Source organism: Eriocheir sinensis, chromosome 30 (genome assembly GCF_024679095.1).
Source record: "Eriocheir sinensis breed Jianghai 21 chromosome 30, ASM2467909v1, whole genome shotgun sequence".
Classification (NCBI taxonomy): Eukaryota; Metazoa; Arthropoda; class Malacostraca; order Decapoda; family Varunidae; genus Eriocheir; species Eriocheir sinensis.
In genome coordinates this window covers 14,340,989-14,368,488 of record NC_066538.1, presented here as the reverse complement: position 1 = coordinate 14,368,488, position 27,500 = coordinate 14,340,989, and the positions used below count along the sequence as shown (strand labels likewise).

Sequence of the window (27,500 nt, the reverse complement as noted above, 5' to 3'; positions counted from 1 at the left end):
ACCACCAGGGTCATAAAAGTAATCCGGGAAATGCCCCAAACTCCTACGCTTTTCATATCAGCTATTTCTAAAGGTCAAAGAGGGGGTCACTCAGATTCTAATGTGTGTTTCTTTAGGTTCACGGTACAGAAGAAGGATCGAACTACCACCAGGGTCATAAAATTAATCCTGGAAATACCCCAAACTCCTACGATTTTCATATCAGCTATTTCTAAAGGTCAAAGAGGGGGTCAATCAGATTCCAATGTGTGTTTATTTAGGTTCACGGTACAGAAGAAGGATCGAACTACCACCAGGGTCATAAAATTAATCCTGGAAATGCCTCAAACTCCTACGCTTTTCATATCAGCTATTTCTAAAGGTCAAAGAGGGGGTCAATCAGATTCCAATGTGTGTTTCTTTAGGTTCACGGTACAGAAGAAGGATCGAACTACCACCAGGGCCATAAAAGTAATCCTGGAAATGCCCCAAACTCCAACGAAAGTCTTGTCAAATATGTGAACTTGGCCGACGAAATGTTTAGCAATACGGCTCTTTCACATACTTGACAAGGCTTTCGTAGGAGTCTTGGTCATTTCCAGGAGTAGTTTTATGACCCTCCTCCCGATATTGACCTCTCTTTCGGTCACCTCTTTTGATTCTTTTTTTAGGAGCAGCGAGGAGCGGGCTTTTTTTATATTATTGTTTCCTTTTTTTGTGTGCCCTTGAGCTGTCTCCTTTGTTGTAAAAAAAAAGTGCGACCCTTCTTCTGTACGATGAACCTAAAGAAACACTCATTAAAACCCGACTGGTCCCTTCTTTGACCTTTAGAAATAGTTGATGTGATGAGCGAAAATGTCTTATAATACCGATGTTATAAGGTAATCTCACAACCCCATCGGCTGACTCACTGACCGACTCACGCACACACTGACAGACTCACACACATACAAACTGACTGAGAAATAAGGTGATGAATGGACCTCCTGACCCAATACTAACACACACACACACACACACACACACACACACACACACACACACACACACACAGAAGAACTCACTGACTACCTAACTTCTCTTCTTCTCCTCTCCCCGTCTCTCCATCTTCCTCTCCCTTTCTCCTTTCCCTCTCTTCCTCTCCTTCCCTCTCCCTCTCCCTCCCTTCTCTCTTTTTCTCCCTCTCCCTCTCTCTCCTCTTTTCTTCTACCTCTCTCCTTTCTCTTTCCCTCTCCCAAATAACTATATCCCCTCTTCCCCTAACTCCCCTCTCCCTCTCCTCCCTTACCATCCTCCCCTTTCCCTTTTCTCTCCCTCTCCCCACTAACTAACCTCTCCTCCCCTCTTTCCCCTCCAGCCCTGTCCGAGCGCGCGGGGGCAACCTGGCGTACCTGGCCTCGCGGCGCTCCTCACGGGACAGCGAAGCGGGGGACGTGGCGCCGCTCAACTACGCCCGGTACAAACATCGGCGCACCTCCAACTTCCTCGAGCTGCCCAGTGAGTGTTCAGAGGGGGGGGGTAAGAGAGGGAGAGGGAGGGGGAGGGAGGGGGAAGAAAATAAGACTGAGAGAAGGAGTATTTTTCTTTTGGATATTAGAAGGAAATGGGGAGGTGAAGGGGGAGGGGGGAGAAGGCAGGAGGAGGGAGGGATGGAAGGAGGGAGAGTGGGGGAGGGGAGGGTGAGGGTCAAGATGTGGGATGATTGAGGGAGTATTTTCCCACTGGATATTAAAGGGAAAGGGGAAGGAAGGGTGGAGGGAGGGAGGGAAAGAGAAGAGGGAAGGGAGGGAGGGAGAGAGGAGAGGGAAAGGGGGAAGAGGGAGGCAGGGAGGAAGGGAGGGAGGGAATGGTGTGGGATGACCAAGGAAGTGTTTTTTTTTTGTATTAGAAAGAAAAGGAAGGTGGAAAAAAAACAAGAAGGGAGGGAGGGAGGGAAAGGTGGGGTAGATGGAGGGAAAGGGAGGAAGGGAGAGGGTGGAGGGAGGGAGGGAAAAAGGATAAAGGGTGTTGGTGTGAAGGATTATTTCTTCCTGGATATGAGAGAGAAAGGGGAAGGGAGGGAATGGGAGGGAGTGTAGGGAGTGGGAGAGGGGGAGGGAAGGAAGGGAGGGAAGGAGAGAGGGGGAGGGGAGGGAAGGAGTCAGGGCGTGGGTGCGTGAGGGAGTTGTTCTGGATTTTAAAGAGGGAAGGGGGAGGTGGAGGGGGGAGGTGGAGGGGGGTGGAGAGGAGGGGGAGAGAGGGAGGGGAGGGGAGAGAGAGACTAGGTGTGGGTGGGTGACGGAGTATATATTGTGTGTGTGTGTGTGTGTGTGTGTGTGTGTGTGTGTGTGTGTGTGTGAATTAAAGGGAATAGAACAGAGGGAGAATGGGGCAAGGGTGTGAGTCAGGGAGTAGAGAATAGGGAGGAAAAGTGAATATAAAGGGAGTTAGGGTAAGGGAGAAAGGGTGAGTGGGTGAATTAATGGGGTAAGGGAGGGAGAGTTAACAGGGAGAGGGAGGGTAAGGGTGCGAGGGAGGGAGTAAAGCATAGAAGGGTGACTAGGGAGAGAATGGAATAAGGGAGTACAGCTTAGAGGGAGAATTAGAAGGGTGAGGGAGGGTAAGGGAGAATAGGGTAAGGGTGCGAGGGAGGGAGTAAAGCATAGAGGAAGGGTGAGTGAGGGTAAGGAAAGGAATGGGATAAGGGAGGGAGTACATCTTAGAGAGGGAAAATTAGAAGGGTAAGGGAGGGTAAGGGAGAATAGAGTAAGGGTGTGAGGGAGGGAGTAAAGCATAGAAGGGTGACTAGGGAGAGTGAGGGTAAGGAAGGGAATGGGATAAGGGAGGGAGTACAATTTAGAGAGGGAGAATTAGAAGGGTGAGGAAGGGTAAGGGAGAATAGGGTAAGGGTGCGAGGAAGGGAATAAAGCATAGAGGAAGGGTGACTAGGGAGAGTGAAGGTAAGGAAGATAATGGAATAAGGGAGTACAATTTAGAGGGAGAATTAGAAGGGTGAGGGAGGGTAAGGGAGAATAGGGTAAGGGTGCGAGGGAGGGAGTAAAGCATAGAGGAAGGGTGACTAGAGAGAGTGAAGGTAAGGAAGAGAATGGGATAAGGGAGTACAGCTTAGAGGGAGAATTAGAAGGGTGTGGGAGGATAAGGGAGAATAGGTTAAGGGTGCGAGGGAGGGAGTAAAGCACAGAGGAAGGGAGACTAGGTAGGATAAAAGTAAGGGAGAAGGGAGTGAAAGGGTGAGGAAGAGAGTACTGCATAGAGGTTAGTAAGGAAAGTGAAGGTAAGGGAGAATAGGGGGAGAGGAAGGGGGAGGGAGAGTAAGAGGGAGAGGACGGGTGACTAGCAAAGGGAGGAAGAATGGCATACAAAGGGAGGATAAGAAGGGAGAGTGAGGTAAGGGAAGAAAAAAGAAAGGGAGTGGGTAAGGGAGTATTTCAGAGGGCAAAAAGGAAGGGTGAGAATTGGGAAGAATGGAGTAAGGGTGTAGACAGGGAGAATAAGCAGGGAGAGTAAAGGAGGAGGAGGAAGGCAAGGGAGGAAATACAACATAGTGAGAGAGAGTTAGAAGAAGAAAAGGGAGATGATGTATATGAGAAAGAGGAGGAAGAGGAAGAGGGAGAGGAAGAGGGAGAGGAAGTGAGGGAGAGCAGACAAGAGGTAAGAGAGGAGATAAAGAGAGAGAAAAAAAAAAGAGGAAATGAAAAACTGTGATATATTTGTAGTTGTTGGAAGATATTCAACAGGAAACCAGAGACAGGGAGAGGAAGGGAGAGAGGGAGGGAGAGGAATAGGGAGAGAGAGAGGGGGGGAGGAAAAAAAGAGGCTAACAGAAAAGAAAATGGGAAATGCGTGATGAAAAGGCATTCAGAAGAAATTAGAAAGAAAAGATGGATAGTATGGAAGAAAGAAGGAGAGAGAGAGAGAGAGAGAGAGAGAGAGAGAGAGAGAGAGAGAGAGAGAGAGAGAGAGAGAGAGAGAGAGAGAGAGAGAGAGAGAGAGAGAGAGAGAGAGAGAGAGAGAGAGAGAGAGAGAGAGTTTGTTTGTTTGTGTGTTTGTTCTGTCTGTGTGTGATGAAGGGAGAGTAACTGGGTGCGTAAGAAGAGGGGAGAAGAGAGGTGACGAAAAAGAGGGAGGGAGATTATGTGGGAGGGAGAGAGGGAAGGGAGGGACTGAGAGGGAGAAGGCAGGAAAGGAAAGGGGAAAAGGGAGAAAGATGTGGTGAAGGAAGAGGAATAAGGGAGAGGAAGAATGTGTGGATAGGAGGAGGAGGAGGAGGAGGAAGGTTATGCATATGGAAAACGGATTGAAAGGGAAGAAAAGAAGAAGAGTAGAAAAGGATAAAGAAAAGAGAGTGAAGAAAAGAAGGAAAGGAAAGAAAAAGAAAGAAAGGGAAGTGAGGGAATTCGTGAGAGAAGAGGAGGGGAGAGGCGAAAGGAAGAATAGAGAAGTGTAATGAAGAAATAGGAAAGGGAGAAAGAAAGGGAAGGAAGGAAAGAAGAGAAGAAAAAGGGAGGGCATGTGGATGGGTATAAAAGAGGGGGATAAGAAAGAAGGAAGAAAGAAAGAGAAGCAAAGAGGATGAAGGTTTGAGTTACCGAAGGAAGGGAGCGTAGGAAGGAAGGAAGGAAGGAAGAGGAAGGAAAAATAAATTATAAAAGAAAGGGAAATATTTTGACAGACAGACGAAGGGAAATTATCAGAATCGTGTTAGGGTACAAATGTGTGTGTGTGTGTGTGTGTGTTAGTGAGACAGAAACACTCACACCCACCCACACCCACACACCCACCCACACACACACACACACGCACACACACACACACACACACACAGACGTTTAAACAGCGGGTAGGAAAAGCAATTACTGGGTCTGCTCTTATAATATATCTTGAGGATTATGAGATTGGGCGTCATGAGCTGAAAAAGAAGAGAAAAGAGAAGAATAAAGAAGAAAGAGTAATGAAAGAAAAGGCATAAGAAAGGAAAAGAAGGAAAGACAAGGATAATGAAAAAAGAGAAAAGAAAGAAAGGGGAAAAGAAAGGAAAAGAAGGAAAGAAAAGGATAAAGAAAAAAGAGAAAAGAAAGAAAGGGCAAAAGAAAAGGAGGAAAGAAAAGGATAAAGAAAAGAAAGAAGGAAGGAATATAGAAAAAGAAGGAAAGTACGGAAGAAAGAATTAATGAAGGAAAGAAGGAAGAAAAAGAAAGGAAAGAGATTATAAGACAGAAAGAAAAAAGGAAAGAAAGACAGAAAGAAATAAACGAACAAACAAACAAATAAATGAAAGAAAAGAAAGAAAGATAGAAGGAAGGAATGAAAGAAAGAAAAGACGAAGAAAGGGAGAAAGAAAAATAAATAAACAGGAAGAGAAAGAAAAAAAGAAAGAAGTAAGGTTTATAGTTAAGAAAGAAAGAAATCCAGACAAAAGAGAGAAACAAAAGAAAGAAAAGGAAAGAAAGAAAGACGAAGAAAGGGAGAAAGAAAAATAGATCAACAGAAAGAGAAAGAAAGAAAAGAAAGAAGTAAGGTTTATAGTTAAGAAAGAAAGAAAGACAGACAAAAGAGAGAAACAAAAGAAAGAAAAGGAAAGAAAGAAAGACGAAGAAAGGGAGAAAGAAAAATAAATACACAGAAAGAAAACAAAGAAAAAGAAATAACAAATAAGAAAGAAAGAAAGACAAAAAAGAGAAAGAAAGAAAAAAGAAAGAAATGAAAAAAAAAAGAAAAAAGGGAATGCTTATAATTCTCATCGCATTTTCGTCCCATTCAAAACTTTCTCTTCTAGTATTTGCCGAACTTTTCAAGGACTTTTATGTTTCCGAATTTTCTTATTTGTGAACGTCAAACAAAGAGGCTGGGGGAGTCTGCCCGAACGAAACTGTATAACGAGAGAGAAAACGAGTGGCCGGAAAAAAAGAAAAAAATAATAGTCTAAAAAATAAAAGTTAAAACACAAGAGAGGAAACAGGGAGGAAAAAAAAATAGTGTTTCTTGGATGACAAAATAAAAATGAGGAAGGAAAGTATACCGGAAAATAATGCGTAGGGGAAAGAAATACGAAGAAAGATGAGTGGACAAATATATATGAGGGAAAAAAAGGGAAAGGGAAAATGGGGAAAGGGGAAAAAGGGAAAAAGGTGAGTGGAAAAGTATATGAGGGAAAAAAGGGAAAGGGAAAATGGGGAAAGGGGAAAAAGGGAAAAAGGTGAGTGGAAAAATATATGAGGGAAAAAAGGGAAAAGGGGAAAATAGGGAAAAAAGAAAAAAGGGAAAATGGAGAAAATGGGAAAAAAGGAAAAAAAAGAAGTGAAAAAATATGAAAGGGAAAAAAAGGGAAAATGGAAAAAAAGAGAAAGGGAAAATAGGGAAAAAAGGGAAAAAAAGGAGAGAAAATAGGCAAAAGGGGAAAAAGGGAAAAAAAGGTGAGTGGGAGAATATAAATGAGGGAATAAAAGGAAACGGGGAAAAGGGGAAAAGGAGAAAGGGAAAATAGGGAAAAGGGAAAATGGGAAAAAGACGTTAATGGAGGAAAATAAACCAGAAAAAAGTGTAGGTGGAAAAGACTTAAGGAAAAACTATGTGGGTGGGGAAAATATATAAAAAAAAAGATTAAAAGACACAAAAAAATGAGGGAAAAAAGTCCTTAATGAAGAAGGAAACTAAAACGAAAAAAAATCCACAGGAGGAAAAGACTTAAGGAAAAAAATGTGGGTGGGGAAAATAAATAAAAGAAAGATGAAAAGATACGATAAAACACAGAGAGAAACAAAAAAAATGGCGTCAGTTCTGAAAGGAAATATACTGGAAAAAAAATAATGTAGGAGGAAAACAAAAAAAACATCGTAGCGTAAAAAAATGTGGGTAGGAAAAAAAAAAAATAATAAATGAAAGAATGATTAAGATATACAATAAAATACAAAGAGGGAAAAAAGTCGTTAAATAAGAAAGAAAATGAACAAGAAAAAAATGAGGAGGAAAAATAAGACCCTAATGGAAAAAATTATGTGGGTGGGGTAAATAAATATATGAAAGAAAGATTAAAAGATACACTAAAACACAACGGGGAACAAATATGACGTTAATTATGAAAGGAAATATACTGGAAAAAGCTGTGTAGGTGGAAATTAGTCCCCAAAAGATTATGTGGGTGGGAAACAATATATATAAGAGGAGAAAAAAGAAATAATAGGAGTTTCTTAGAGGCAGTTATGGTAAAAGAAAACATGAAAAAAAGGAGGTAAAAACTGTGTACTGAGATGAATTATAGGAAATGGAGAAGGTAGAAAATTACTGAAGAATGATTGAAAGATAAAGTATAGAAGGAAAACGAAATAATACTAGTTTCTTATAGACAATTATGATGGAGGTAAACATGGAAAAAAAGGAGAAAAAAATGCGTACTGAGACGAATTGTAGGAAATGGAGGAAGTAGAAAAATAACTGAAAAATGATTGAAAGATAAAGTATAAAATGAAAACGAAATAATACGAGTTTCTTATAGACAATTATGATGAAGGTAAACATGGAAAAAAAAGAGAAAAAAATGCGTACTGAGACGAATTGTAGGAAATGGAGGAAGTAGAAAAATAACTGAAAAATGATTGAAAGATACAGTATAAAATGAAAACGAAATAATACGAGTTTCTTAAAGACAATTATGATGAAGGTAAACATGGAAAAAAAGGAGAAAAAAAAATGCGAACTGAGACGAATTGTAGGAAATGGAGGAAGTAGAAAAATAAATGAAAAATGATTGAAAGATAAAGTATAAAATGAAAACGAAATAATACGAGTTTCTTAAAGACAATTATGATGAAGGTAAACATGGAAAAAAAGGAGAAAAAAATGCATACTGAAACGAATGATAGGAAATGATGGAAGTAGAAAAATAATTGAAGAATAGTTGAAAGATAAAGTACAGGAGGAAAACGTAATAATAATAAGAGATTCTGATAGGCAATTATGATGAAAGAAAACATGGAAAAAAAGGAGAAAAAAACTGTGTACTGATATGAATTATAGGAAATGGAGGAAGTAGAAAAATAATTGAAAAAAGATTGAAAGATAAAGTATAGGAGAAAAAAGTGATAATAGGAGATTCTTATAGACAATTATGATGAAAGAAAACATGGAAAAAAAGGAGAAAAAAATGTGAACTCAGACGAATTATAGGAAATGAGGGAAGTAGAAAAATAACTGAAGAATAATTGGAAGATGAAGTACAGGAGGAAAAAGTAATGATAGAAGTTTCTTAAGAGGCAATTATAATGAAAGTAAACAAAATAAATACCTGAGAAATAGGAGAAAAAAAATGCGTACTGAGATGAATTACAGGAAATGGAATAAGTAGAAAAATAACTGAAGAATGAAACGTTTGAAATGATTTAGATTTTAGAGCAACCACAAAATACACAGACAAGGAAAGAAAGCGGCTGATGATGAAATAAAATAATGTACTGAAAAATAACATGCGCTAAAAGATACTGTTGAAAATGGAGCAAGTTGGAAACATTAACTTTGAGGATAATGAAAAGTTGAGGTATATGATAAAAAAAAAAAATAATAGAGGTGTAAAATAAAGTACGTACGAGTTTTTTAAGACAAATAAGACGAAAAGAAATATATATGAAAATTGGGAAAAAGGGAAAAGGGAAAATGGTAAAAAGGGGAAAAACGGGAAAAAAGGTGAGTGGAAAAATATGAGGGAAAAAGGGAAAGAGGGAAAATAAGGAAAAAGGAAAAAGAGAAATGAGGTGTGGAAAAATATATGAGGGAAAAAGGGCCGTGAAAAGAGAAATTACAGTAAATGAGGAAATGAGGAAGGTCGAAAAATATACAGAACCAGGAATATTAGGCGATTAGTTAAGGCGAAATGTGTTACCTAGAAGAGAAGAAAAACGATCTGGATTCTGAGCCTAAAATTACAGATGATCCAAAAAAAAAAAGGAAAGGAGGGAGAGAAAAAAAAAGAAAGAAAGAAGAAGAAAGAGAGAAAAAGAAAGACAAACGCACGAACAGAGAAAGGAAGAAAGAAAGACAAGAAGACAGAAGGAAAGAAAGAAAGCAAGGAAAAAAACAAATAAAGAAATAAAGAAAGAGAAAGAAAAAACAGACAAACAAACTAACAGAGAAAGGAAGAAAGAAAACAGAAAGACAGAGAAAGAAAGAAAGAAAGGGAAAAAAAGAGAAAAAAACAAACAAAATAACAGAAAGGAAGAAAGAAAGACAGACAGACAGAAGGAAAGAAAGAAAAAAAGAAAGATAGAAAGAAAGAAAGGGAGAGAAAGAGAAAATCAGAGAAATAAACTAAAATAAAAATGAAAAAAGAAAGAAAGAGAGAGAAAGAAAGAAAGTAGGAAAGAAAGAAAGAGAGAGAGATAAGCAGAAGACATAAAATTAAGCGACAGAGTAAGAAGAAAAATTACTTAAAAGAGAAAAAATAAAACTGATAGGAATTCTGAGCCTAAAATAAAAGACTATAAAAAAAATAACTTATAATGAGGAAAAAGAAAATGCAAAAGAAAAATAAGAATGGAAATAATAACGAAAAATTGTGTTGAAAGCGTCCCTTGAACAGCGCCTTAGAGAATAACAAATGTCTTTCTTCCATCTCTCTCCCCTCGTGCCCTCCAATTACTGTGTGTGTGTGTGTGTGTGTGTGTGTGTGTGTGTGTGTGTGTGTGTGTGTGTGTGTGTGTGTGTGTGTGTGTGTGTGTGTGTGTGTGTGTGTGTGTTATAGGCCTAGTAGTTGGAAGCGTGTTTGTATCAGAATGTGTATGTGTGTACGTGTGTTTGTTTTGATTATGTATGTCTGTATGAATGTATGTATACATTATGGATACTTATATGTGTGTTGGTATGTATGTATGTATGTATGTATGTAAGTTTTATTGGGGCAGGAGCAATTGCTAAATATATATATATATATATATATATATATATATATATATATATATATATATATATATATATATATATATATATATATATATAAACTAAGAAATTGCAGCGTCTATAAAAGAAATTGAGAAAGACGCCAAGAAATGAAGAAAAAAATAACCAGAATAAATAAACTGCATAAAAAATAAACAGGAAAATACATAAAAAAATAAAGAATCGAAATAAAATCAGGGTAAAAAAATACGTAAAAAAATATACCGCCACAAAAAACATAGAAAAATCGTCATAAATAATACATAAAAATACAGCTACAAAAATAGACACGAAAAAACACATATTAACCCACCATAAAAAAAATAAAGCTTCTAAAATACATATCATAAGAGAATAGAGCACAAAAAAACACAACTTCGAAAAAATTCATAAAAATACAGCATCGAAAAAAATACACCTAAAAAAATACAACATAAAAAATACATCCAAAAAATAGAGCATCTAAAAAAATACATCCAAAAAAATGCAGCATAAAAAAATACATCCAAAAAATAGAGCATCTAAAAAAATACATCCAAAAAAATACAGCATAAAAAAATACATCCAAAAAATACAGCATAAAAAATACATCCAAAAAATACAGCATAAAAAAATACATCCAAAAAAATACAGCATAAAAAATACATCCAAAAAATACAGCATAAAAAAATACATCCAAAAAATACAGCATAAAAAAATACATCCAAAAAATACAGCATAAAAAAATACATCCAAAAAATACAGCATAAAAAATACATCCAAAAAATACATCGAAATAATATAACATCCAAAAATACATCCAAAAAATAGAGCATAAACAAATACATCCAAAAATACGTCATAAAAAAATACTTCCAAAAAAATACAGCATCTAAAAAAATATAACACAAAAATACATCCAAAAAATACAACTCCTATAAAGGGAATGAACGACAACACGAAGAGAACAACAAACTTAAAAATCTAACCATGTGCGTGTGTGTGTGTGTGTGTGTGTGTGTGTGTGTGTGTGTGTGTGTGTGTGTTCATGTGTACGCGCCACCATGTACGTCCGTCGTGTTGTGCCGTGTGCATGATGAAGGTTCCCAGACGCGATGGAAACTCGTACAAAAGATGCAATTGATGACGAGTATTGACGGACAGGTGAGGGACGCGGAGTGACGGCAATTAGCGGGCCAGGTGTAGCGGCGGTGACAGGTGGTGGTGGTGGTGGTGGTGGTAGTTGTAGTGAGGATGGTGGTGGTGGTGGTGGTGGTGGTGGTGGTGGTGGAAGGGAAGGAGAGAATGGAGGGAAGGAGGGAGGAAGGGAGGGAGGGAAAGAGAGGGAAATGGAAGGGAAGGGAAGGGAAGGGAAGGGAGGGAAGGAAGGGAAGGGGAGGAGGGGGGAAGGAAGGAAGGAAGGAAGGCAAAGAAGGAAGGAAGATGAGGCAAAGGAAGAGAAGGGGGAGGGTAGAAGGTAAGAAAGTATAGGGAAGGGAAAGGGAGGGAGGGAGGGAAGGGAATGAGGTAAGGAAGGGAAGGGGAGGAAAGGAAGGAAAAGGAGAGGAAGGGATGGGAAAGGAAGGGAAGGGAAGGGAAGGGAAGGGAAGGGAAGGGAGGGAGGGAGGGAGGGAGGGAAGATAAGGAAGTGTAGAGAAGGGAAAGGAAGGGAGGGAGGGAAGGGAATTAGGTAAGGAAGGGAAGGGGAGGAAAGGAAGGAAAAGGAAAGGAAGGGATAGGAAGGGAAGGGAAGGAAGGGGGGAGAGTAAGAAGGTAAGGAAGTGTAGGGAAGGGAAAGGAAGGGAGGGAAGGGAAGGGGAGGAAAGGAAGGGAAAGGAAGGGAAAGGAAGGGAAGGGAGGGAGGTAGGGTAGGAAGGGAGGTAGGGAAGGAAGGGAAAAAAAGGGAAGGGAGGGAGGGAAAAGAAGGGAAGGCATGGCAAGGGAAGGCAAGGGAAGGTAAAGGAAAGAGAAAGGAAAGGAAGAGAGGGCGGGGAGGAAGGGAAGGGAGAGGAAGGGAAGGAAAAGGAAGGAAAGGAAAAGAGAGGGGGAGAGGAAAGGGATGGGAAAGGAGGGGAAGGATGGAAGGGAAGGGAGGTAAAGGAAGGGACAGGAAGGGAAGGGAAGGGAGGGAGATGTGAGTTGTCAAGCGGAGGGGTGGATGTTACCAATAATAGCGCGGACAGAGTGAATAACAAGGTGCCTATTATGATGTCTCCCCACTAACGATTTCTAATACAGCGAAGCATCAAGGGCAGAGAAGGATAGGGCAGCTGCGAGGGGCTTACACACTCCCACACATATGATAAGGCCTTCGTAGAGGTTGCGTGTATTTCCATTGGTAGTTTTATGAGCCTGGTGATAGTGTGATGTCTTCTGCCCCATGGATGTGAAAAAGGGAACTCACTAGAACCCGACTACTCTCCCTTGTGGTCTTTGGGAATGTTTGTTGAGAGAAGTGAAGCTGAGGAACATATTCTCATATTCTCTGACATTTCGGGGCTTACACACCAACATATAAAAAGGGTTTCGTAGAGGTTGTTGTGTCAGTATCTCCATGGGTAGTGAGGGAGGAAGGAAGGAAGGAAGGAAGGAAGGAAGGAAGGAAGGAAGGGAGAAAGGAAGAGAGGGAGGAAGGAAGGAAGGGAGGAAGGGAGGGAGGAAGGAAGGGATTAGGGGAAGGAAGGAAGAAAAAAGGAGAGAAAAGAAGAAGGAAGAAAGGATATAAAGCAGGAAGGAAGGAAGGAAGGAAGGAAGGAAGGAAGAAAGGAAGGAAGGAAGGAAGGAAGAAAGGGAGGAAGGAAGGAAGGAAAGAAGGAAGGAAGGGATTAGGGGAAGGAAGGAAGAAAAAAGGAGAGAAAAGAGGAAGGACGAAAGGATAAAAAGCAGGAAGGAAGGAAGGAAGGAAGGAAGGAAGGGATTAGGGGAAGGAAGAAAGAAAAAAGGAGAGAAAAGAGGAAGAAAGAAAGGATAAAAAACAGGAAGGAAGGAAGGAAGGAAGGAAGGAAGGAAGGAAGGATAAAAAGCAGGAAGGAAGGAAGGGAGGAAGGAAGGAAGGATAAAAAGCAGGAAGGAAGGAAGGAAAGAAGGGAGGGATGAAGGAATTAGGAGAAGGAAGGAAAGGAGGAAGGAAGGAAGGGATTAGGGGAAGGAAGGAAGGGATTAGGAGAAGGAAGGAAGAAAAAAGGAGAGAAAAGAGGAAGGAAGAAAGGATAAAAACCAGGAAGGAAATGAAGGAAGAAGTCCATTCCCCCTTCATTCCCTTCCCTTCACTTCCTTACCTTCTTCCCCTCCCCCCTTCCTTTACCCCGCATCTTACACGAGCCAAGTGATAGTTTGACAAGGCTTCTGCGTCGTCAATATGAAAAGGGAACTCGACTAATCTTTGAGGCCTATGGAAAATTTTTGTTCTGAGAGGCGTCTGGGAATTTGGGCCTAGCAGTCTCGTCCTCACCGTAGCCAACAACCACGAAAGGGGACCACAAACCAGGACCAACAACCCTCGACGTATACCCAGCACCGAGGGACTTCCGGACAGCAGAGACAAGGGGGTTCGAACTTGTGTCCATCAGTCTCCAATCCACCTCCCCCCTCACTCCACACACGGGGGCAGAATGGATGGTATTAAAGTTATGAAGCCGTTTAGTGCGTGGCGTATTGGTAGTTAGTGAAAAAAGAGAGTATCAGCTGTTTAAGTAGTGAGGAAGGAGGGAAGCAAGGAAAAGAAAGGGAGGAAGGAAGGAAGGAATGAAGGGAAGGAGAGAAAGGAAGGAAGGAAGAGAGGAAGGAAGGGAAGGAAGGAATGAAGGAAGAATGGAAGAGAGGAAGAAAGGGAAGGAAGGAGAGAAAGGAAGAATGGAAGAGAGGAAGGAAGTGAAGGTAGGAAGAAAGGAAGCAGAGGAGGAAGGAAGAAAGGAAGGAGAGAAGAAAGGGAGAAAGGACAAAAAAACGAGAGGAAGGAAGGGATGGAGGGAATGAAGGAAGAAAGGAACGAGAGAAGGAAGGAAGAAAGGAAGGAGAGAAGAGAGGAAGAAAGGAAGGAAGGAAACGGGAGGAAGGAATGAAGGGAAGGAAGGAAGAAAGGAAAAAGGAAGGGAGGAAGGAAGGAAGGAATGGGGAGAAGAATGAAGAAAGGAAGGAGAAAAGGGAGGAAGAAGAAAAAGATAAAGAAGAGGAAGAGAGGAAGGAAGGAAGGAAGATGTAACTGTATTGTGATCCCGTTGAAACATTTACCATACGATCTTGGTCTCGGTCTTGTAATAGCGCCAGGCCGAAGGAACAATATCATACCGAAACAAAGGGACAGACAAACACGCAAACTGTAAGCCTGGCGATGAATGGACGGGAGTTCCTAAGCCCATCTATTGAGGCTCGGTGAAGTATATATGTAGAGAGGGAGAAAGGAGGAGAGAAGGAGGGAGATTGGGTGAGGAAGGGGGGAGAGAGAGGGCTGAAAGGAGGGAGGCTGGAAAGGGTAGAAGGGAGGGGGGAGGTGAAGGAAGGAAGGGTGAGAGAGAGAGAGAGAGAGAGAGAGAGAGAGAGAGAGAGAGAGAGAGAGAGAGAGAGAGAGAGAGAGAGAGAGAGAGAGAGAGAGAGAGAGAGAGAGATTTATATAGATTTACATAGAAAATCAGACCACAGACCCCATGGTCCAGACTTGGTGGTCTGTCCTAAACCTAAGTGATTTTACATTAATCAGAAGACTCCAAAACGTTGCATTTCTACCTAGTTGATATTAAGTTGAAGGAAGTGACGGTCGAGCTTATTTTTGAAGGAGTCAATCGTGTTACACTGGACCACTGACGGTGGAAGCTTATTCCATTCTCGCACTACAACGTTGGTGAAGAAAATTTGTGCAGTCTGAATTTACTTGTTCACATCTGAGTTTTACGCCATTGTTCCTCGTGCGCAAAGTGTCATCGATCATAAAACAATGTTGATCTGTCACATTCGTGAAACCATTAAGTATTTTAAAACATTCGATCAGTTTTCTCGGAGGCGACGTTTCTCAAGAGAGAACATGTTAAGGGTAGAAAGCCTTCTTCGTAGGATTTGTTGCGCGAAGGGATCATTTTCGTTGCTCGACGCTGAACACCTTCTAATTTAGCAATATCCTTTGCATGGTGGGGAGACCAAAACTGTACCGCATATTCCAAGTGGGGTCTGACTAAACTGTTGTAGAGCGGGAGTATTACATCTTTATTCTTGAATACAAAGTTTCTTTTAATGAAGCCCATCATTCTGTTCGCTTTATTTGCTGCATCGATGCATTGCTGTGAGAATTTGAGGTTTGACGCGATTTTGACCCCCAAGTCTTTGACGCATTGAACGCTTTTGAGTTTAACGCCGCGCATTTCGTATTCGAACTTATTCTCGTTCCAACTTGAAGGACCTGGCACTTGTTCACGTTAAAGGGCATCTCCCATCTATCCGACCAAGTTGAAATTTTGTGCAAATCCTCTGAGGCTTTGCCTGTCTTCGTCAGTGAGAACCGAGTTGCCAATCTTGTGTCGTCTGCAAATTTACTAATGCGGTTATTGAGTCCAACATCCACGTCGTTGATGTAAATAATGAAGAGCACTGGGCCAAGGACCGAGCCCTGAGGGACGCCACTAGTGACAGGCGCCCACTCTGAGAGAGAGAGAGAGAGAGAGAGAGAGAGAGAGAGAGAGAGAGAGAGAGAGAGAGAGAGAGAGAGAGAGAGAGAGAGAGAGAGAGAGAGAGAGAGAGAGAGAGAGAGAGAGAGAGAGAGAGAGAGAGATACTAACAGGAAAAGAAAGACAGGCACAATGGAAAATCAGAGAAGAGAAAGAAAATGAAAAAAAAGGAAAAAAAGTCTAGCAAAAAAAAAATAAGTAAAGGGAAGGGAGGAAAGGGAAGGGAAGAGAAGAGAAGGGAAGAGAAAAGAAGGGAAGGGAAGAGAAGGAGGTAAGGAAGGGAAGGTAAGAGAGGGGAAGTGAGGGGAAAGTAGGGAAGGCAACAGAGCTTCGAACCAGTCCCCGCTGTTTCGTAGGTAGGCACGCTAACCACTGAGCCACGGAGGTCTTTGCTGCTAAATGCTTCAGAATCATGAACTCAATCCTATATGTAATTGGAAAGTTTACAGCAGCTAACAATCGATCGTAAAGTGAAAATAAATCATACTCAACATACTTTTCTGACCCAATGATGATCCTAAACTATTCTTACTTATTATTCTTACGATTCTTCCTTCTATTCAACGTTTCCACTTTCACTCTTCCACCTTTAAACGTTCCACCTTTTACCAATCCACTGTTTTCTCCACGCACCAGTCTCGCAGGTGGAAAAGAAGGGAAAGGAGGGGAAGGAGAGAAGAAGGAGGGAGTAAAAAGGAAGATAGGAAAAAGAAGAAGAAGGAAGACACATAGGAAAAGAAGGAAGGGGAAGAAGGAAGGGAAAAGGTAGATAGGAAAGAGAAGAAGAAGGAAGATATAAAAAAAGAAAGGAAGAGAGAGGAAGGAGGGAAGGAAAAGGTAGATAGGAAAAGAGAAAGAAAAAGGAAGACACATAGGAAAAGAAAGAAGGGGAAGAAGGGAAGGGAAAAGGTATATAGGAAAGAGAAGAAGAAGGAAGATATAAAAAAGAAGGGCAGAGAGAGAGGAAGGAGGGAAAGAGGAAAAGGTAGATAGGATACAGAGGAAGAAGAAGGAAGACAAATAGGAAAGAAGGAAAGGGAAGAAGGGAAGGAAAAGGTAGACAGGAAAGAGGAGAAGAAGGAAGACATGAAATAGAAGGGAAGAAAGAGGAAGGAGGGAAGGAAAAAGTAGATAGGAAAAAAATAAAGAAGAAGGAAGACTCATATTAAAAGAAAGAAGGGACGGAAAAGATGGGAAGGAAAAGAGGAAGAAGGAAGGAGAAGAAGAGAAGGAAGGAAGACACAGAAAAGAAGAGAAGAAGGAAGGGGAAGACGGGAAGGGAAAAGGTAGATAGGAAAAAAAGAAGAAGGAAGATCCATGGAAAAGAAGGAAGGGGAAGAAGGAAGGAGGAAAAGGTGGATAGAAAAAAAAATATAGAAAGAAGGAAGAGGAAGAAGGGAGGGAGGAAAAGGTAGATAGAAAAAGAGTAAAAAGAAATACACAGAAAGAAAGGAAGGAGAGAGAGGAAGGAGGAAGCAAAAGGTAGACAGGAAAAAAATAAAGAAAGAAAGAAGAAAGGGGAAGAAGGGAAGAGAAAAGGTAGATAGGAAAAAGAGGAAGAAGAAGGAAAACACAGAAAAGAAGGGAAAAAGAGAGGAAGAAGGGAAGGAAACGGTAAATAGGAAAAAGAGGAAGAAAAGAAGGGTGGAGAAGAAGGAAAGGGAAAAGAAGGTCAGAGAAGAGAGAAGATGAAGGACCCACAAAAGAGAAGAGAAGGGAAGGGAAACAGGACAGTAAAAACCATAGGTAAGGAGACAGAGCAAGTACCTTTTCCTCCCTCCCTTCTTCCCCTTCCTTCTTTATTTTGTGTTTTCTTTCTTCTTTTTCTTTCCTATGTTCTTATGTTCTTATGTAAGGGGGTCGGCAAGGCGGGTACTATCACTGAGGACAAGACGGACAGACAGACGGGAGGTGCTGGCTTACTCACCCTTACCTTGCTCTGGAAAAGAAAAGGAAAGAGAGAAATTAAAACAAGAGGGGCCAATCATATGGTAATGTTAATGATAGAATGAGTCGGAGGAAAGAAAGGAAGGAAGGAAGGGAGTAAGGAAGGAAGGAAGGGAGGAGGGAAGGAAGGAAAGAAGGAAGGAAGGAGAGGGAGGAATAAAGGAGAAAAAACGAAAGGAAAGAAAGAAGAAAGGAAGGAAAAATGGAAGGAAAATAAGGAAGAAAGAAGGAAGGAAGAAAGAAAAGGTAGAAAGGAAGGAAGGAAGGAAGGATGGAGAAGGAGGGAGGGAGGAATAAGGGAGAAAAAACGAAAGGAAAGAAAGAAGAAAGGAAGGAAAAATGGAAGGAAAATAAGGAAGAAAGAAGGAAGGAAGAAAGAAAAGGAAGGAAGGAAGGAAGGAGGGAGGAATAAGGGAGAAAAAACGAGAGGAAAGAAAGAAGAAAGGAAGAATGGAAGGAAAATAGGGAAGAAAGAAGGAAGGAAGAAAGAAAAGGAAGAACGGAAGGAAGGAGGGAGAGGAAAAGGGTAAAAAATTCCAATCCAAATATTTATTAGAATAGCGGGGGAAATTACAAAGAGGTGGGGGGGGGTAAACAAAGATAATATATAATCCGTGTAAATACGAAGAGAAAAGCGATGAAAAAAACAGAGATAAAGGAGGCGATAAGGAGCTAACGGGCAGACGGGACTGTTATTTTTATTTGATGGTTTTAGGAAGGAGAGGATGGGAGGAGATTACAGAAGATGCATTTTGATAGTGGCAGCTATGATGGATTACACCTGTTATAAATGTATACACAGACGTCATACATTGTAGAGTTCTTTGCATAAAACATACATAAAAGGGATACTTAGGGTCGAAGAGGGATAGTAGAGAGGGAGGGAGGAAGAGAGAAGGAGGAAAGACGAAAGGAAAGAGAGAAGAAAGGAGGGAAGAGAAGGAAGAAAGAAAGAAAAGGAAGAAAGGAAGGAAGGAAGGGAAGGAAGGAGGGAGAGGGGAAGGGAGGGAGGGAGGAAGAAAGGAAGGAAGACGAAAGGAAAGAGACAAAAAGGAAGGAAAGAAGGAAGGAAGAAAAGGGAGAAAGGAAAGGAAGGAAGGAGGGAGAGGGAGGAAGAAAGAAGAAAGGAAAACGAAAGGAAAGAGAGAAGAAAGGAAGGAAGGAAGGTAAAGAAGGAAGAAAGAAAAGGAAGAAAGGAAGGAAGGTAAGCTGCAAGGAGGGAAGGAAAAGGGAGAGAAAACGTGACTAAGGGAGCAGGAAGAAAAGGTAAGGGAGGGAGGGAGGGAGGAAGGGAGAGAAAGGAAGGAGAGGAAAAGAAGAGAGAATAAGGAGAATAAGAGAAGAATGAGAGAAGAATAAGGAGAATGAAAGTGGAAAATGAGAGAAAGAGGAAGAGAAAAGTTAGACAAGAATATGCAGAGGAGGAAAAGAAGGAGGAAAAGGAGAGAAAGAGAAGATAACAGGTAGAAAAGAAGAGAGGAGGAGAAAGAAAGGAGAGATAGACAGGTAAGGAAGCAAAACAGGTAGACAGTGAGGAGGAAGAGAAGAAGGGAAAGAAGGGGAAGAAGGGAGGAAAAAGGGAGGTATGGAAGAGAAGAAAAGAAAGAGGAAAGACATAGAAAAAAGAATGGAAAGGAAGGGAAAGGAGAAAAAAGTTAGGAAAAAGATGGAAAAAAAGAGAGAAAATAAAGGAAAAGAAGAGAGAGGAAGGAAGTAGGAAAAAGAGAAAGAAGAAAAGGGAAGAAGGGAGGGAAAAGAAAGGTAGAGAAGAGAGGAAGAAGGGAGACACACAAAAAAGAGAAGGAAAGGGAGAGAAAAAAGGGAGAGAAAAGGTAGGTAGGGAGACAAAGTAAGTGGGTAGGCAGGTAGGGAGGGAAGGGAGGGAAGAGGAGGTAGAGAGGGAGACAAATAGGCAGAGAGGAGGAGGAGGAGGAGGAGGAGGAGGGAGAGAAGAGGAAGGAACGGAAGGAGAGAGAAAAACGTGAGTGGAGAGACAAATTGGGAGGGAGGGAAGGAAGGAAGGAAGGAAGGAAGGAAGAGAGAAAGAAGGAAGAAGTGAAGGAAAGAAAACAAGTAGAGAGATAGAGAGGAAAAGGAGATAAGAAGAAAAAAGAAAGAGAAAAAGGAAGGAAGGAAGGAAGGAAGGAAGGAAGGGAGAAAGAAGGAAGAAGTGAAGGAAAGAAAACAAGTAGAGGGATAGAGAGGAAAAGGAGATAAGAAGAAAAATGAAAGAGAAAAAGGAAGGAAGGAAGGAAGGAAGGAAGGAAGGAAGGGAGAAAGAAGGAAGAAGTGAAGAAAAGAAAAAAGTAGCAGGATGGAGATAAAAGGAGAAATGAAATAAAAAAGGGAGGAAGGAAAGGAAGAAAGAAAAGAAAGAAAGAAGCAGAAAAGAAGGAAGAGGAAAGAAGGCAAGGCATAAAAAAGATAAAGAAAGGTAAGATAGAAAAAGAGAAAGAGAAAGGCAGGAAGAAAGGAAATGAAGGAAGGAAAGGAAAGGAAAAAATAGGTAAGTGAATAGATAGACAGAAGAAGGAAAAGGAAGAAAGGTAAAGAAGAAGGGAATAAGTGAATAGGGAGGAGGAGGAGGGAAAAGGTTAGAAAAAGATTAGAAAGAGGAAGAAAAAGAAAGGAAATAAACAAAGGAAGAGAGGTAGAGAAGAAAGGAAGAGGTGAATAGGGAGGAAGAGAAGGAGAGAAAATGTAGAAAAAAAGATAGAGATGAAGAGAAGGAAGGAAAGGGAAGAAAAAGAAGGTAGAGAGATGAAGAGAAGGGAGGAAAAGGAAGAAAAAGAAGATAGAGAGAGGAAGAGAAGGGAGGAAAATGAAGAAAAAGAAGGAAGAGAGAGGAAGAGAAGGGAGGAAAATGAAGAAAAAGAAGGGAGAGAGAGGAAGAGAAGGGAGGAAAAGGAAGAAAAAGAAGGAAGAGAGAGGAAGAGAAGGGAGGAAAAGGAAGAAAAAGAAGGAAGAGAGAGGAAGAGAAGGGAGGAAAAGGAAGAAAAAGAAGGGAGAGAGAGGAAGAGAAGGGAGGAAAAGGAAAAAAATAAGGGAGAGAGGAAGAGAAGGGAGGAAAAGGAAGAAAAAGAAGGTAGAGAGAGGAAGAGAAGGGAGGAAAAGGAAGAAAAAGAAGGGAGAGAGAGGAAGAGAAGGGAGGAAAATTAAGAAAAAGAAGGAAGAGAGAGGAAGAGAAGGGAGGAAAAGAAAGAAAAAAAAAGGGAGAAAGAGGAAGAGAAGGGAGGAAAAGGAAGAAAAGAAGGAGAGAGAGGAAGAGAAGGGAGGAAAAGGAAAAAATAAGGAGAGAGGAAGTAGGGAGGAAAAGGAAGAAAAAGAAGGTAGAGAGAGGAAGAGAAGGGAGGAAAAGGAAGAAAAAGAAGGGAGAGAGAGGAAGAGAAGGGAGGAAAAGGAAGAAAAAGAAGGGAGAGAGAGGAAGAGAAGGGAGGAAAAGGAAGAAAAAAAAGGGAGAGAGAGGAAGAGAAGGGAGGAAAGGGAAGAAAAGAAGATAGAGAGAGGAAGAGAAGGGAGGAAAAGGAAGAAAAAAAGGGAGAGAGAGGAAGAGAAGGGAGGAAAAGGAAGAAAAAAAAGGGAGAGAGAGGAAGAGAGGAAGATAAGGGAGGAAAAGGAAGAAAAAAAAGGGAGAGAGAGGAAGAGAGGAAGAGAAGGAGGGAATGTACAAAATGGTGAGAAGGGAAAAGAAGGAAGGAAAAGTAGAAAAAAAGAAAGAGGAAGAGGAAAAGGAAGAAAAGGGAAGGAATAAAATGATAAGAGAATAAAGAAGAAAAGGAGGGAAAGGAAAAAGGTGAAGAGAAAAGGAATAGGTGAATAAGAAGGAGGAGAAGGAAAGGTAGGAAAAAGAAAGAAGAAGAAGAAGAAGAAGAGGAGGTATAAAATGTTAAGTGGATGGGCAGGTAGAAGGAACAGGTAAAGGACAAACAGGTAGAGGGGGAGGAAGAGGAGGAGGAGGAGGAGGAGGAGGAGGAGGAGGAGGAGGAGGATCAAAACAAGGAGAGGAATAATGAAGTAAAAGCCATCTGTTTGTTCTTCATAAGGGAGAGAGAGAGGGAGAGGGAGAGGAACGAAGAGAGGGGGGGAGGAAGGGAGAAGTTAAAAGGTATGTAAATTAAGGGAGAAAAGGAAACAAGTAAAGAGGAAGAAAGAAAACACAAAATAGGGCAAGAAGAAAAGGGAGACAAGGGAATGGGAAGGGAGGAAAATGGAGATAAAGTAAGGGAGAGAGGCAAAGATAATTAGAGAGAAAGGAAAAGAAGGAAAGAGAAAGGAAGAAAACACGAAGTAGAGGAAGAAGGAAGAAAAAAAAGGGAGTGAGAAGGAAGGAAGAGGGAGATAAAGCAAGAGAGAGAGAGAAAAAAGAGAATGAGAGAGAAAGGAAAAGAAGAAAAGAGGAAGAAAAAACACAAAATAGGGGAAGGAGAAAGAAAGAAACAGAAGAGAGAGAGAGAGAGAGAGAGAGAGAGAGAGAGAGAGAGAGAGAGAGAGAGAGAGAGAGAGAGAGAGAGAGAGAGAGAGAGAGAGAGAGAGAGAGAGAGAGAGAGAGAGAGAGAGAGAGAGAGAGAGAGAGAGAGAGAGAGATTTACATAGATTTACATAGAAAATCAGACCACACAGACCCCATGGTTCAGACTAGGTGGTCTGTCCTTAAACCTAAGTGATTCTACATTAATCAGATGGCTCCAAAACGTTGCATTTCAACTCTGGTTAATATTAAGTTGAAGGAAGTGACGGTCGAGCTTGTTTTAAAGGAGTCAATCGTGTTACACTGAACCACTGACGGTGGGAGCTTATTCCATTCTCGCACTACAACGTTGCTGAAGAAAAATTTGGTGCAGTCTGAATTTACTTGTTTACATTTGAGTTTTGTGCCATTGTTCCTCGTTCGCAAAGTGTCATCGATCATAAACAATTTTGATCTGTCTTCATTCGTGAAACCATTAAGTATTTTAAAACATTCGATCAGTTTTCCTCGGAGGCGACGTTTCTCAAGAGAGAACATCTTAAGGGTGGAAAGCCTTTCTTCGTAGGATTTGTTGCGCAAGGAAGGGATCATTTTCGTTGCCCGACGCTGAACACCTAATTTAGCAATGTCCTTTTCATGGTGGTGACACCAAAACTGTACCGCATATTCCAAGTGGGGTCTGACTAAATTATTGTAGAGTGGAAGTATTACATCTTTATTCTTGAACAAAAAGTTTCTTTTAATGAAGCCCAACATTCTGTTCGCTTTATTTGCTGCATCGATGCATTGATGTGAGAATTTGAGGTTTGACGCGATTTTGACCCCCTGGTCCTTAACGCATTGAACGCTTTTGAGTTTGACGCCGCGCATTTCGTAATCGAACTTCTTATTTCTTGTTCAAACTTGAAGGACCTGGCACTTGTCTACATTAAAGGGCATCTCCCATCTATCCGACCAAGCTGAAATTTTATGCAAATCCTCTTGGAGGCTTTGCCTGTCTTCGTCAGTGAGAACCGAGTTACCAATCTTTGTGTCGTCTGCAAATTTACTAATGCGATTATTGAGTCCACCATCCATGTCGTTGATGTAAATAATGAAGAGCACTGGGCCAAGAACCGAGCCCTGAGGGACGCCACTAGTGACCGGCGCCCACTCTGAGTTAAATCCGTCAATCACCACTCTTTGTTGTCTGTTGCTCAACCAATTCGCGATCCATTGGTTTACTTGACCGTCGATACCTATTTGCTTTAATTTATAAAGTAATTTAGGATGCGGGACTTTATCAAACGCTTTCTGGAAATCAAGATAGACCACAAGAGAGAGAGAGAGAGAGAGAGAGAGATAACGGAGTAATGTAGTTTAAGAAAGTGAGAAGAAAGTGAGAAAAAGTCCTTCGCCACCCCGGTGACAGGATGTGATAGCAGGCGAGCGACGGTCACCTCAGGAAGTGCCGCTCAACGGGGGTGGCGTGAAGGTAATGCTGGAGAGGCCGCCAGGAGAAGGAAGGAGCGAGAGCACGCCCCCCCACCCCGGTAGTGGGTCAAGAAATTCCGGCGTGGACTGGGCGTGGCTCCTGGCGGCTCCCGTGCCTGTACTGCGTCACCGCCAGGCCCTGCGATGTTACGACCAGAACGTGTAGAGGAAGAAGAGGCAGTACCCGACCATGTGCAGTACTGCCAGGCCGTCCAGGATGGCGCCTCCCCAGAGCTCCCCGCGCCCTAGGGACTCCTCCTCTTCCTGGACTCCCGGCGCAAAGTCCTCTGCTGCTGCTGCCTCACGGTCCTGGGCGCTGGGCGGTGGGACCTCTGCGGAAGATTCAGGCTCCGGAACGGCATCGTAGAATTCCAGAGACGGTAGGTCCCCCAACTCCGTCTGTGGTGCTGCCGAGTCCTGCCCTACGAAAGGCTCAGGCTCAGGATCGTCCTTGTGCAACTCGCGGTAGAGTGCCAGAGTTGCTGACTTCAAGTCAACTTCTGGCACCTCCGTATCCTGAGTACTGGCCGACGGGTCCGCGCAGTACACTCTTGGCACTGCAAAGATCTGGGAACAGTCTGGAAGGCTTACCGTGACGGGCTGAGGCTCTGGCACAAAGGCCGGGACACGGGCCGATGGCAGGCGTGCGTCAGCCTTGGCTCTGGCTTCCATTTCGCAGGTTGGTGTCTGCCATACAGGACACCACAGCTCAACGGCAGTCAAGTGTCTGTGGCTCCTGGTGCCAGCGGGCGGTCATCCACACCTAGGGCCAGACTGGCCGTGGCTGGGGCCTCGCTCTCAGGAGGCAGGTCATCGCCCCCACAATGGGCGGGGGCATGCTGCTGCTGAGCCTCAACAAGCTGCTGGGTGCCAGGGCTGGCCGGCGCCGCAGTCCTCCCAGTGACTGTGACACTCGGCGTCCCCCTGGCCGCCGTCCTCCTCAGTTTTGCCGCCGCTGCCGCACAGCCTCCCGCTGCATGACATGGTGGTGTAGGCGGCCCCGCGCTCCGCCACCGCGTCCTCACCGCCTGCCAGCGAGAAGAGAAGGAGGGCTGCGCCTCCCCGCGCAGCCCCCTCCCCGAGGGCCAGCAGACGGGCGAGGGGCACGGTGGCCGCAAACACGGGCGCCCCGCGGAGGATGCACTTCACCTTGACGGCAGTGCTGGCGTCCTCCTTGTTCAGCTTGGCCCAGGGCAGCTTCCGCAGCTCCTTGGACCTGCACACCTGCTGTCCTTGGCAGGACACCCAGTAGCGGCGGGGGAAGGTATACCTCGCCAGCCGGAGCTTCCCCCTCCCCCAGCAGCGCGCAGTGCTGCAGGAAAGGCTGAGGGCGTCCACGAGGGGGAGCCCGGCCGGCACCGTCACCTCCGCCTGAACCTTGACCTGCGAAGACGTTTGTCCCATCGTGATGTAATGTTCTTTGCAAGTAATAATAAAATGTGCGAGGCGAGGCGAGTGATGCGGACTGACTTGTTGGCTGGAGGCTGCGGGCCTTGCCTCCCAAGGTCACCCCCTCCTCCAGGCAGTATTGTTTGTAGATAAATGCTTGTTGGCTGGCTGCGGTCTCCCTTCCTGTTGCACTTGTACCTATCCTCCGGCAAGGATTTAGGGGTCAGTTCTGTACGGCAGTGTACATATTGTGTAGATACTTGTTGGCTGGAGGCTGCGGCCCTTTCCTCCCAAGGTCACCCCCGTACTCCTCCTCCGGCAAGGATTTAGGGGGTCAGTTCTGTACGGCAGTGTACATATTGTGTAAATACACATACAATTAATGTAAGGTAGGTCCATATTACCTGTCCCAAAAGGAAATGACAAAATAAAGGAGGAAAAGAGTAAGAGAGAGAGAGAGAGAGAGAGAGAGAGAGAGAGAGAGAGAGAGAGAGGGGGAGGGGGGTCAAAGAGGTAGATGACGTCCTTTGCTGCCGGAGTTCAGAATAAGGGAGAGTAGGTAAGGGGGGGAGGGGAGCCGCGCCCTTACTCCCTGACGCCTAAAGGGCGAAGTTGGCTTAGTAAGGGAGGGTGTTACGACCTTTTTCTCTCTCTCTCTCTCTCTCTCTCTCTCTCTCTCTCTCTAACCCTCTATTTTTCACTTTTCCTCTCCCTCTCTCCCTCCTCACCTTTCATGTCTACTCTCCTCCTCCTCCTCCTCCTCCTCCTCTTTTGAATATTTAATTTGGGTCTTTCCCTCATAAGAAACGAACTCTAGTCTCTCTTGTGCCCGATGATCAATGAGAGAGAGAGAGAGAGAGAGAGAGAGAGAGAGAGAGAGAGAGAGAGAGAGAGAGAGAGAGAGAGAAGGGGAGGTAGGAGGAGGAGGAGGAGGAGGAGGAGGAGGGCAGATTTACATTACTTTACATAAATACACACATTAACTAGACGTCTCATGGTTCGGCTCAGGCTTCCGTGTATGTGTGTATGTATGTATGTATGTATGAGTGAGTGTATGCTTCAGATCCTCCCTCACACGGGTACTGAACAGGTGCAAATCAAAAATAAATATATGAAAAAAATAAATCGAAATATTCAGAAAAACAAAATCTACAAATGGAAATGAAATGGGAGTGGGAGTGAACAGGTGAGGGGAGTGATTGAAAAGGACTGAAGATGTAAAAGTGGAGTAAAGGGTGAAGGAATAGAAGAGGGGGGTGACGATGGGGCGGATGAAAAGTTGAAGGGAGATATTAAAAAGGACTGAATATGTAAAAGTGGAGTAAAGGGTGAAGGAAAAGATGGAGAGGATGATAACGGAGTGGATGAATAGGTGAGAGAAGGGATCGGAATGGGGTGAAGATGTAAACGCGGAGTAATAGGCGAAAGAAAAGAAGAGAAGAAAAGAAAGGAAGAAGAAAATAAAAGAAGAAGAGAGAAAAGAAGTGGAAGAGGGTGACGATGGAGTAGATGAAGAGGTGAGAATAGAGATTGAAATGGACTGAAGATGTAAAAGTGGAGTAATGGGCGAAAGAAAAAGTAGAGAAGAAAAGAAAAGAAAAAAAGAAAAGAAGAGAGAAAAGAAGAGGAAGAGGGTGACAATGGAGTGGAGGAACAGGTGAGGGGAGGGAATGGGGGTAAAAAGTTAAAGGTGGGGGCATACACTACACCTGTGCGTGGCCTCAGTGTTCATCTCCGTACCCTTGGCCCTTTGAGTGGTAGGTAAGAGCCCATCACCCCGAGACACAGGGCCAGCGCGACATCCGGGTTAATACAGTTTACCTTCCCCAGGTTTTCCCAGGTACCCATTTATCGACCAGCCCGAGAGGGAGAATAAACAGTTGGGTGAGCTGCACGCCGACTGCCCGGGCCGGGAGTGGAACTTGGCCCCGCGGATTCGTAGCTAGGCACGCTAACCACTTGACCACGGAGATGCAAATGAAAAGTAAACAGTGACTGGAAAAAAGAACTGTGATGGAAAATGAAGGGAAGTCTGGAAAATTAAAGGGATGGAGATGAAGGAGTGAAGTAAGGGTAGAAGGGAAAGATAGGGAGAGAGTGAAGATGAAGTGGAAGAAGAGGTGAATGTTTAGGGGAAATGAGGAAACACTGGAGAAAGAGGTGAGGAGGGAAGATACGAAGAAGAACCATCAGGAAAAAAGAAGAGAAAAAGTGGAACAAAGATGATGGAAATAATTTCAAGGAAGGAAAAAAAAAAAGTCTTGAAAGGAGGAAGGAAACATTGAAAAAAAAAGTGAAGAAAAGGAGGAAAAGGAAGAAGAATAACCAGAAAGAAAGAAGAGAAAAAGTGGACCGAAGATGAAGGTAGAAATTACAAGGAGGGAAAAAAAAGGAAGTCTTGAAAGGAAGGAAGGAAGTATTGAAAAAAAGTTAAGAAAAGGAGGAAAGGGAAGAAGAATAACCATAAAGACAGAACAGAAAAAGTGGAAAGAGATGATAATGAAGGAAGGAAGGATAAAAAAAGGAAGTAGGCCTATTGAAAAGAAGGAAGGAAGTATTGAAAAAAATGAAGAAAAGGAGGAAAAGAAAGAAAGAAGAGAAAAAAGTGGAACAGAGATGAAAGAAGGATAAAAAAGAAAGGAAGTATTGATAGAAAGGAAGGAAGTACTGAAAAAAAGTGAAGAAAA

At 42.8% G+C, this 27,500-nt stretch overlaps 1 protein-coding gene across 3 annotated transcripts in view; it reads left to right on the top strand.

Moving 5' to 3' along the window:
* Positions 1-27,500, top strand: part of LOC127005608 (GTP-binding protein GEM-like) — a 153,874-nt gene that overhangs the window by 19,857 nt on the left and 106,517 nt on the right. For all 3 annotated transcript variants that reach the window (XR_007758753.1, XM_050874564.1, XM_050874565.1), the window contains exon 2: positions 1,337-1,476. Coding sequence is in view for 2 of the 3 variants with exons in the window: in XM_050874564.1 (XP_050730521.1) it covers positions 1,337-1,476 (140 nt within the window). In the remaining variant the exon portion in view is untranslated. The remainder of the gene's footprint in view (positions 1-1,336; positions 1,477-27,500) is intronic.